This window comes from Colletes latitarsis, chromosome 11 (assembly GCF_051014445.1).
Source record: "Colletes latitarsis isolate SP2378_abdomen chromosome 11, iyColLati1, whole genome shotgun sequence".
Lineage (NCBI taxonomy): Eukaryota > Metazoa > Arthropoda > Insecta > Hymenoptera > Colletidae > Colletes > Colletes latitarsis.
The window spans coordinates 17,310,202-17,322,323 of NC_135144.1; the positions used below are offsets into that span (position 1 = coordinate 17,310,202).

The window sequence follows — 12,122 nt, forward strand, 5'->3', positions numbered from 1 at the left end:
AGAATAATTAGAAATTCTAAAAATATTCGAAAAGTTGTACCTTGACCCTGTAAACCGAGAAAAGCCCCATAAAAATGATCCAATTTTTAAACAGCCATAATTCCTACAATTGTGAATATATTTCAATGATACTCTTTTCTGAAGTAGAGCTCATGGGTACCTACAAAAAAGTATTACACAACTTTTCTGTAGGGTGTCAAATGAAATTACTAACAATCAAAAACGAATGTTTAAGAAAAACCGACGGGGGGTAGGTGCCTAAATTTTTCGGCGAACAAGAAGAATTTCGAATCGTTCTAAAAAAATTATTTTCGGTTGCGGGGGTCAATTACAATCATTTTTGGTCATTAGACATACCCTCGAAATCCTACCCACTTTCGAGAAAAAAATTCGAGAAGGTGTGAAATTTTTCGAAAAAATTAAAAAATTTTATAGAAATTGTATAGAAATATTATTCGAAATTTATTCGTAGTACTCGAATACTAAAGCATTCGAAGTTAATTCACAGTTACACGAATATTTATGAAGTATTCGAATAGTCTCAGCCTTAGGCCAAATTGATGCAGTAGCCGATTTATGTAACGACAGAGGGTCTTGCGTATTATTGCTAGAGCAGAAATACTCGGACGAAGCCCCGTTTAACTCTCGTGGTACGCGCGTAAGGCTTCTCGAACGTCAGGTCTTGCCGATTCGATGAATTTCCAGCGATTCTGATCTGGGAGAAACGTCTCAGAAAATCGAGCAAACATCCGAAAGCCAGAACAGTGAATGTCACGTGTGAAACTTGGTCAAAAAAACGAGATTCGACCAAAAAATTGTCTTCTAAGTTTTCGATCTATTTTTTGAGGAATTATCCTACGTTTCTGGTTATATTGGACAGTGTACAAAACACACTGGGTATATAAATTGAAACGAATGACCAAACTCATTAGCGCTCGCGACAGGTTGGTGACCACTGGTCTAGATAAACACAGACTGACTGTTCACCGAACGTCGACACGATTTGAACAAAGCCATCCGTTGGATCGTACGTTATATGTAAACACGCCTAAAGGGGGTCACCCCCCCATGTCTGGCACGAGCGAAGTCGTTCCTTTTATGGTGTATTCTTAGACCCAAGGTTTCAGGAGTAAAAATAATTAAAAATTTTAAGAGTCGACGAGGACATGTACCAAATACACGTAACTTAGTATGGCGTTTTTCTCAACATTTACATTTTCTCGTTAACCGCTGACCGGGATATCTAAAATATTAACACAACAAACGTTACATCGAATTGGAATATTTTTGTATTCGAATATCGTTAATCAAATATTTATTTGAAACCTGTAAGTACAACTGAATCAATCTCGAGACTTTTCTCCTAATATATCATTAAGATATTAAATTCTTAAACTTTCAGAATGTGTAAAAAAAAGAACGTGATATTTTCATCTCTAAAAATTGTGCCACTCTTTAACCCTGTCGAGCTGTAAAAAACGTCGATAGTATCAGTTGTACCCCATAACGCGTCGACTAATCTCACGATGTATCCTTCGTTCTATGGCCCTTATAATGGCCTGCTGGCAACGACAGGAACAGTCACAAGACATCGGAGGGTTCTGTTCGAACGAGATCCGAAGTTGTTCGTTCGAAAAGCGTCGAAACGACGGGATGATGGCTCGTTATCGTTCATGGGAGTGGATTCTCCGTAGAACCTGGCGTTCGAACGTATCGAGTCTGGTTTTTAACGGTTAGAACGAATACGAGAAAAAAATGCGGCTTCCCCGTAATGGGGCAGAGAAAAACAGAGAGCGAGGTCAGGGCAGAGAAAAAGAGAGGCGAGGGAAAGAGAGAGAGAGAGAGAGAGAAATACGAATGCAGCAGGCCTGAGTCAGCCTACGTCTGCACCTATCGAAACACTTCGTAACGTTACACTCGAGGCTTGTAATCTTAGACTATTGTGCCCGGGGTTCTTTACATTCCAGACCACACTTGACTTAAGGTGCCCGGGCCCCGGCGCGAGGAGTTTTATAAGGCGAACGTGCGCACACTGGCGTTGAGACGCGACGCCAAGAGTTTCTGGTATTTATCAGACTGGCATTTCACTTAAAGATCTTCCGACCTGACTTTTTGGATTTACACATGGTTTCGAGGTTTTCAGTAGTCGTCTATAAGGCAGACAATGCTTTTTTCTTAAATTTCCAAATATATTTGTACGACTGCTCAAACATAACCCCAAAAAGATAACAATTTTGATTTTTCCGTCGCGTTACGTACCCGAACAACATAACTGTCCATTCAATTGGATAATTTGTTTCTACCAAGGCGTCTTGTATAAGAGTCGGGCGTTAAAGAACACAGGGACACGGAGGAAGAAAATTTCTCAATGCTTGCATACTTGTCGAGCCACGTCCCACGGTTGTTCAACGATACGGACAATTTGCATAAACTTTCAGGGTGTTTATGCAACAACGGGCCCCAGCTGCAGGCAATTGTTGCAGGCGTCGACAATTAATTTCCATCCGACGCCAGGCGACCAGGGAACATCCCAATCGTCGTTCGTCAGTTTAAATAGGAAATTCGAAAACTATAGAAACAGACGAGAGGCCAGGCCATCGAATCGGTACCATGGTAATCATTGCACGCCCTGGGATCCGTAATTTCCTGTTGGAACGCGAACAGAACACCCCCCGGCCCCTACCCGTCCCTTCGAACAACGATCCGCCGTTTGCCTGCCTTTACTATGTCGTTACGCAACGTTAAATCATTCGCGCGGAATTCCACGCGCGTTTTCGCGCTCTTCCACCCGATAATACAGAACTCGCGGTCAACGTTGCTCCCCTCAAATTAATAGAGTGTTTGGCCATTGCTGGGAAAAATTTTAATGGGGGATTCTAGAGGCCGAAATAAGACGAAAATCAAGAATACCAATTTGTTGATGGAGGCTTCGTTAAAAAGTTATTAACGTTTAAAATTCCGCCCGTACTGAATTTTTTTCTAGAAAGTGGGTAGGATTTCGGGGGTGGGTTTATTCACCAAAAATTATTGTAATTGATCCCCGCAAACGAAAATAATTTTTCCAGAACGATTTGAAATATTTTAATTTTCGTCTAAAAATTTCACATCTTCTCGAATTTTTTTCTAGAAAGTGTGTAGGATTTCGAGGGTACGTGTAATGACCAAAAATGATTGTAATTGACCCGAGAACCTAGAAATAATTTTTTTAGAACGATTTGAAATCTTTTTTTTTCGCAGAAAAATTTAGACACCATACACCCTGTCGATTGTTCTTAAACATTAGTTTTTCAATTTTAGTAATTTTGTTTGACGTCCTATAGAAAACTTGTCTAATACTTTTTTGTAGGTACCCATGAGCTCCACTTCAAAAACAAGTTTCATCAAAATATATTCACTATTGTAGGAGTTATGGTTGTTTGATAATTGGACCATTTTTATTGGGTTTCTCTCGGTTTACGGGGTCAAGGATCAACTTTTCGAATATTTTTGCAATTTCTACATATTCTTCATCTAAATACGCGTCGTTTGCGTTTTTGAAACTTAAAATTGTCCAATCCGTTCAGGAGTTATGACATTTTAAATATTAGCATGAAATTTCAAGGGAGCATTTCTAGCCTCACATTAGATTTTCGGTAAAGAATTTTTTTCTCGAAAATGCGCAGAATTTTGGGGATATGTCTATTCACCAAAAATGCTTGTAATTGACACCTGTAACTGAATATAATTTTTTTAGTATGATTTGAAATTTTTTTCCCCCGTCGAAAAATTTCAGTAATCTACTCGAATTTTTTTCGAGAAAGTGGGTAGGATTTCGAGGGTACGTGTAATGACCAAAAATGCTTGTACTTGACCCCTGTAACTGAATATAATTTTTTCAGTATGATTTGAAATTTTTTAATTTCATCGAAAAATTTCACTACCTATTCGAATTTTTTTCTCGAAAGTAGATAGGATTTCAAGGGTTTGTGTATCCACCAAAAATGCTTGTAATTGACACCTGTAACTGAATATAATTTTTTTAGTATGATTTGAAATTTTTTTTCCCCGTCGAAAAATTTCAGTAATCTACTCGAATTTTTTTCTAGAAAGTGGGTAGGATTTCGAGGGTACGTGTAATGACCAAAAATGATTGTAATTGACCCCCGCCACCGAAAATAATTTTTCCAAAACGATATGAAATTTTTTTTTCCCGTCGAAAAATTTCACATCTTCTCGAATTTTTTTCTAGGAAGTGGGTAGGATTTCGGAGGTATGTCTATTCACCAAAAATGATTGTAATTGACCCCTGCAACCGAAAATAATTTTTCCAAAACGATATGATATTTTTTTCCCCGTCGAAAAATTTCACATCTTCTCGAATTTTTTTCTAGGAAGTGGGTAGGATTTCGGAGGTATGTCTATTCACCAAAAATGATTGTAATTGACCCCTGCAACCGAAAATAATTTTTCCAGAACGATTTGAAATTTTTAAATTTAATTGTTAATAACTTTTTAACGAAGCCTCCATCAACAAATTGATATTCTTGATTTTCGTCTTATTTTGACCTCTAGAATCACTCGTTAAAATTTTTCCCATGAGTGGCCGAACATCCTGTACACTTATACCAGACTCGCCACGGTTATTATATTAGGGAGTAAAACACCTTGTGGTATATTTTGGAAAACGCTAATACCAGCGACACGATTTCGTAACGAACAGCAGAAATGCAGAGTTCGTTTTAAACAGTCGCAATTCTGCGAGGAGAATCACAGCCCCATTAAAAAAAAAAGGCGTTATTACAATGGAGACTCTAGAGTTTAATGCCACGTTGGTAAAGGTTACGAAAAAAATTTGTTCAACCGCGTGTACGACCTAAAAATTAAGGGCTTTCAAACGATTTGACGCGCCTTGGCTCGAAAATGGTGCTATTGCTTGGGGAAACATCGCCAGGGAAATCACTTCGTAGCATTTGGAAGCTCGGCCTCCAAAGCTTCAAAACTCTTTCATTAAATCGTCGTACGCTTATTAGAAAGAAGAAGTGCATAACGCTAAAATTTTCCAGGCAATTTAGGGCGTCGTTCCTTCGTCTGAAAATAATTTTCCGAGCCGGAAGTTTCTTAACCTTAAAACCAGGGACTTTCAAATATATCGAGTACCATTATAAAATATAGAAATCAGTTAAAAATGTTTGAAAATATTGTTTAAAGCAGTGTTTCTCAACATGGGCAATTTTTATTATTTGAAGGCAAATAGAACATTACATTTATGTTATACTTCTTTAGAATATGGTTGCCTATCATACTTACATACGAGGGGGCATCCAAATCTTTGAAGAGTCGAAGAGAGGGGGGCATAAGAAACACTGGTCTAACATGTTAAAGACGAACAAATAAACCGTTTAAAAATTGCGAACCGCGAACGGTAATATTCCTGTAATAATTTCATCAACGTACCATGCTGAAAATCTGGACATTTCTCGTCGATGGTATCGATCGCGAGATCTTTGTTCCCGAATGAAAAGCGTACCTGGTATTTCCTGATGGAATGCAGTTGCTGCTGCGTAGGCTCGGCGTTGGCGTTATCGGTGGTCTCCACATTATTGTTCTGCGTGGACAGACGTAGATTATCTTTCGGCGGTCTGGCAGGTGCCCTCTTTTGATCTCTGGGGGGGATGGCAGGTTTCACCCCGTTCAGACCGGCCTAAAAATCCGTTCCGAAAAGAAACACTTCGTATTAATCGTTCCCTCGCCACTGACCGTCGCGATCGCGACTACCGGAAGACGCCTTCCTTTGTTCCTCGTGCTTTTCTCCATCGTCCTTTCTATATTTTACTTCGACGCGCCTCTACCGTTTCGACGATGTAACCGACGATTCGAGGAAATTCCTGACGCGCCAACGCGCATGCGCGCGTCTTCGGTTCTCGACTACACGAAAGCGAAGAACGGTTGGAGAATCGGAGAGAGAGAAAAAAAGGAGATGCAAGAAAGAAGAAAAAGCGTGCAGCCAAAGATGCGGGGACACGTGCACTACGAGAGATACAGTTCCTACGATCACGGAAGGTGTTTACAATGGGTTTCTTGTCTACTTTACCATGCTCGTCAAGGCCAAATGTGTGTGTCCGTTCCGCATGCGTTCTCAATCGATCCGTGTCAAACGAAAACGGTCCCTGTTCTTGCGGCTTTATCGACCGACGATCGCAGAAGAATTCCGAAACGTTCGCGACGAGTCTATTTAGTCGCCTATCGATCGTTCGATTGAGAAAAAGAGAAACCGTGATCTCGATATGTTTCTGGAAACGTTCTCGATCGCGGCGATTGATTGGAAAGTCGATTTTACAATGGCTGAATTGCAAACGAACTTGCTAGAACGAAATATTAAAAATGTCTCGGTCCGCCATTTTTATGGCTCTGCACGCGGTCGCCGACAAACCCAAAGAACATTTACCGAACCGTTTTAACGAAACGAGCTGAGGTGTCAGCAACCGTGACAAAATAGCCGGCTGTAACGTAGAGTCACTCGATTTAATACACAAATATTTGAATAAATTTCATTGAAAACAAGTGACATTCAAATACTTATGTCAAATCGTCCGACGTGGTTACTCGCGTCACAAAATTACGCGTGGTCCTACTCTTTTGTCACTGTCAGCTATTTTGCCCGGATAACTGACAACTCTGAACGGATAAATACAGTAATGCACCGTGAACTTTCACTAAATTCTGCACATTGGGTTCTAAGTCACAGGAAAGTTAACCATGCATTACTGTATAATTCTGGAAGGTCAAAGGAAAGTTTACCTGGTGCTGTACAAGCTCGTCGAGGCCCTGGTACAAAGGGGGCGCACCTATCTTCGAAGCGTCCGACCTCGGGTTCGTTGATCTTGGTGTTTCCCGGCTCAAGTTGCGTAAAGAAAAATCGGGGGTTCCCGACGGATTCAAGGAAGAGGTGATCAGATTCGAGACCGACAGCCAGGACTGAAATCCTGAACGAGATGAGGACAGCTCGGAATCGCTCTTCGACACGTCGCGACACTTGGACAGATCGCTAGCAACGTCCGCAACTTTGGAGCGTTTGTATTCGAGAGAGAGTCGTGAATTTGTTTGATTTTGCGCGCTTGGTGACTCGTCCAAGAGAACGGACCACACTTCGTCGCTCTGATTTCCCCGTGTTTTCGCGCTCGTCTCGCGTAGAGAATTGCGAGAGTTCTGATTGGTCTCCTGAACGAACGACAACCGTCGCGATAAATTACTCGACGCGAGGGGCTTTTCGTCGAGCGAACGATCTTTGGGAACGGGGCTGCTGGTATCGGTCGCAGCAAAATCTGTGGTCACGTGGCACGAGAAACGCACTTGCGAGTGCGCGGGGCGACAAAGATCGCCGGTGGAGGCGCGGGTCGAGCCAAGATCGTGGTTCGAGACGCCGCGAGTGTGTATTTCGCGAACTAACGAGCGTGGAGCTGGGACTGGAGCGGAGTTGGAGCTTAGCGAGAACAACGAGCGATTAGCAGGCGTGAGATGCTGCGTGCTGTAAGCGTGAAGCAATTTGCGATGGCGTGGCGGTGTTGGCTCGTGATGCACGAAAGAGAGGAAGCTGTCGAGAAACAAACTCTTGACTTTGGACCTTACCTTCTTCGAGGAGTCGTGTTTTCTGTCTAGCGTGCGCGCGGCTACGGTCTCCGTAGCGCGTTCGTTACCGCTAGCCAGCATGGCGAGGCTAAGGTCGTTCGAGGGAAGGCAGGGCGACGATGCCGCGATCGCGATCGTCCCGTCGTCCCCGCGCCCCCCCGCCGTCAGACCCCAGTCTCTGTTTGCCGTCCCGTTACGTTCCCGTTTCGGTTCGAGGGTGTTGTGCTTGCTGTTGCCGGGGGTCTTGTTCGGCGGAGGATAAACGGGATGGCACTTGGTCACGGGGACGAAATCGGGCGGGCAGTCGACGGCAACCTCGCGATAGGCTTTGCCGCCGACCACCAAAAAACTACACTCCGCGTGCTCGTGTTCGGTGGACGCGTCGCTCCTCAGCGTCGAGTAGCCGCTGGAGATCTGCTGGTGTCGTTTCTTCTTCGGTCGCTGTCTCGAGGACGAGGAGAGACTGCTGCCCGACTCGATGCCCACGAGATCCTCGTTGGAGCCTGCTCGTATCAGCTCCTCCACGTCCAAGCTTCTAGTTTTAGCCTTCAGTTTGGCACGCTCGTCGGTCGGGCGACGCGGCTTCGAGCTCTTGGTCGACTTACCGACCGGCGTGGACGACTCGGACGGCAGCAGTTCGACCCGCTGATGCGACTCCTTGGCACGAACGGGAGAGACTTGGTCCCGCGGTAGCCTAGGGATCGCGCATTGCTCATCGATCAACCTGGTCAGGTCGGAAACTTCGTCCGATCGCATCAGCAGGCCCTGTAGATCCTGCAGGTCGGCCAGCCCGTACGCTGGATTGTCGAAAGACGTGGTGTCCCTGGTTCTGGCGAACAGAGGGGCCACCTTGATCTCGGGGATCACCGGTCGACACGGTGAGCCCAGGTCTATTCGCCTGGCGTCGTAGGTGGGCGAGTCTTTGCCTCGGTTCTTCGCGTGCCTCAGCACCAGGCTACTGTCCAGCGGCGCGGTGCTGTCCGACCTACCGGATGAGCTTCTGGGACTGGCCGAATCGTCGCTGCATGTCTTAAGCATGGTCGGGTAGTCCTCCTTCGCGAACGGATAATCCTCCTCGACGTCCACGTCCACGCTGGACTCCTTCTGACCCGACGTGTCCTCGTTCACTCCCTCGTCCTCCTCCTCCTCGAAACCCTTGAAAGGATTCTTTAGATCCGGGGAGCCCAAGACGGACGGGCTGTCCGTGCCTGGATCCTTTTTCGACTTGTTCGGCTCCTCCTCGTCCTCGAGATTCGCCGACGGCTCGATCTTCAGTTCGATCTTCACCATGGGCTGACGATGGTGCCCGTTCCTGAGGCAAGGTGGCCTAGCGGTCGAGTCGGTCGCGTCCGTGTTCTCGACGGTTCTAGCGCGATCGTCGGCGTTGGTGATGCGTGGCGGTGGCGGTGGCGGTGATTGCGGTGACTTAAGGGTCTCGTTTTTAAGGTTTAGGGAGAGGTCGAGGTCGCTAGCTAGGTCGCTACAGGGGCCACGAAGCTCGTTCCTATAGTCGGAAGAGCAGTTCTTTACCTTGTTGGGATAGGCCTTCTGCAGGAGGGTGTCGGGCACGTCGACTGGTAGCTCCCGGTGAGGCCCCAGGCCGCCAGGGGCCCACATCTCATCGGGACCCAGTCCCTCCTGCGGCTTCTTAGCGTTGTTGTTCTCCTGCAGCTGGTGGTGCTGCTGGTGATGGTGGTGCTGCTGGTGCTGGTGCTGCTGCTGTTGCGAGTGTATGTCCGGCACGCCACTGGCGCTACGAATTCGGGACCTGCGGGACAAACACCAGACGGTGACCTTTTTTTAACGATTTTCGATGCAACGAGTGGCTCCCCTCCCTACGTCTCTTTCTCGAGGATCCACGGTATAACCGAGTTCGGGAAACGCTGTGTTGTTTCCCTATTCATCAGCGTTCCACTCGCGCTATTTAGAGAACAAAGTGCCACGGCGCGTGCCGGTTGCTACTTGAAAATTCGCCTCGAACGCCGATGACACGGATCTTTTTCAGGTTTTATGCCAGAACAGACAATTTTCACTCGATACATCACGATGCATTATAAAATAATTCGAAACGTATTTATTTACTTTTTTTTCCAATAGAAGATTGATCTTCTTTGCATAATCTGACCATGTTACTATCAAAAAGTATCTTTTCTACTTTCCTCGTAACTGGAACATGTCTTCGACAACAACTTTTTAATTTACCGTCTTTAATTATGGCGATTGTTTGAATTCAATCTATAATAATAACGCGAACTCGAGGCAGAATTTCAAACGTTTTCTAAAATGACAAAGTAAATACAAATACGCTAGAAAACGTACGTTTTACTTGGGAATTATTTAAATACATTAGACTAGCTATACATTACACAGTACTGTCTCGTTTCTTGCATCGATTTGCGTCTCGACGGACCCGATTCAGTTGCAAGAAGCGAGGTAATAGCGTACAAGGGAACTAAGATGGACAAACGTTTCTACGAATAATTTTTATTGCGACTATCCAACAGTTACTCTACGAAATGTTCATTATTTTATCCGTGGCACATAGCTACTTTCTACAATTATTCTAACATTTGTTCGTCGACGTTATGGAAATTCTAGGTAAGAATTTCGCCAAGTTCTGTGCTCGGGGGAATATGCTAACTACGGAAAAACGGAATTTACTGTGTGGACGTTAACGAGTTTTCTAAACTCGTTTCTTCGGTTAAAGTTACAGCCACTTACCGGGCGTGAAATTATAGTCCAAAGCAAAGACGCGCAAAGTGCATTGGGCCAATCCGAGCCCTTTCGAAGTTTCAAACAAGTTTGAAAATTCACGCGGAAAAACTCGAGCGTATAATTGCTTTTGGAAATTGTTTTTGCTTCGTTTGTAATTCTGACAAAACGATACGATAACTGAAAGAGAATTGGAGGAATCTGCTAGTTTGGGTCTACGTTTCCGTTGCTATAGGTGGAATAACGAAAAACTGGACCCGACGGGAATTTCGAATTGGACGAAGATTAAACGTTCGTAAGTCCTTCGACTGAGATAAACAATACTGGACATTGGCTGGATTCCAAAGAGAATATAAATAGAATAACCATGGTACGACATTCCCCTTGACCCCGCGACTTATCTTTCTTCCACGCTACCAGAGAAACAAGATGGAAGGTGCGTCAGCGTTCCCTCATAGTTTTTCCGAATCTGACCGAGTTTCTCGGTTGCCAGGTTTCCTCGGGCTTCGCTGGAGGCTCTTATCGTGATCTAGAAACTTGCACGAAACTTCAGACGCGCGAAACGAACGAGATATAATTCCTGAAACGACGCGAAATAGCCGACGCCAAATCAGACTTCTACGCCCTGTTCGATCTACCGAAAACAATGCAAGCTTTCCTAACGTACAGGGCTGTCGAGCGCAAATAATATTTGCGATTAATTTTTCCTCGTAACACACTGATTAAACTCGTGTTCGAAGAACATTAGCAATGAACGATTAATAATTATCAATAAATAGTCTTCTTCTCAGTCACTATCCAAAGCAGTCAAAATGACCCATCCAAAATTTCTAACGAAACTAGTAAAAAATTTACTGTTATTTACATTGCATTATACATTTCTTCAAGTATTTATCGTTTTAATTTCTTTGGTATAAATGAATACGACGTAATTGTTGGTAATTTTAGTGTTAAACGACGCGAATAAAAGAAATTCGACAAAATGGCAGTCGGAACGAAGTTTAGCCTGAGAACACCTGGGTTAAAGAATTAATGAAAATGGTTCGCCCCTGTGTTCGAAGAAACGTTCGAAACGATTAATAACTATCAATAAATATTGGCCTTTTTCTCAGTCACTGCCCAAAGCAGTCAAAATGACCCATCCAAAATTTCTAACGAAACTCGTAAAAAATTTACTGTTATTTACATTGCATTATACATTTCTTCAAGTATTTATCGTTTTAATTTCTTTGGTATAAATAAATACGCCGTAACTGTCGGTAATTTTAGTGTTAAACGACGCGAGTAAAAGGAATTCGACAAAATGGCAGTCGTCGGAACGAAGTCTAGCCTGAGAACACCTGGGTTAAAGAATTAATGAAAATGGTTCGCCCCCGTGTTCGAAGAAACGTTCGTTAGCAACGAACGATTAATAATTATCAATAAATATTGGCCTTTTTCTCAGTCACTGCCCAAAGCAATCAAAATGATCCATCCAAAATTTCTAACGAAACTCGTAAAAAATTTACTGTTATTTACATTGCATTATACATTTCTTCAAGTATTTATCGTTTTAATTTCTTTGGTATAAATAAATACGTCGTAATTGTCGGTAATTTTAGTGTTAAACGACACGAGTAAAAGGAATTCGACAAAATGGCAGTCGTCGGAACGAAGTCTAGCCTGAGAATACCTGGGTTAAAGAATTAATGAAAATGGTTCGCCCCTGTGTTCGAAGAAACGTTCGTTAGCAACGAACGATTAATAATTATCAATAAATATTGGTCTTCTTCTCAGTCACTGGCCAAAGCAGTCAAAATGACCCA

The 12,122-nt window shown here is 43.7% G+C and overlaps 1 protein-coding gene across 3 annotated transcripts in view; it reads right to left on the bottom strand.

Annotated features, from left to right (window-relative positions):
- LOC143348065 (protein PALS1) overlaps positions 1-12,122 on the bottom strand; it is a 102,681-nt gene that overhangs the window by 10,540 nt on the left and 80,019 nt on the right. For 2 of the 3 annotated variants that reach the window (XM_076777872.1, XM_076777871.1), the window contains exons 9-10: positions 9,136-9,373; positions 5,507-5,680 (exon numbers count right to left, since the gene is read on the bottom strand). In XM_076777872.1, coding sequence (XP_076633987.1) covers positions 5,507-5,680; positions 9,136-9,373 — 412 coding nt within the window. The remainder of the gene's footprint in view (positions 1-5,506; positions 5,681-9,135; positions 9,374-12,122) is intronic. The other variant, XM_076777873.1, reaches the window with a different exon arrangement.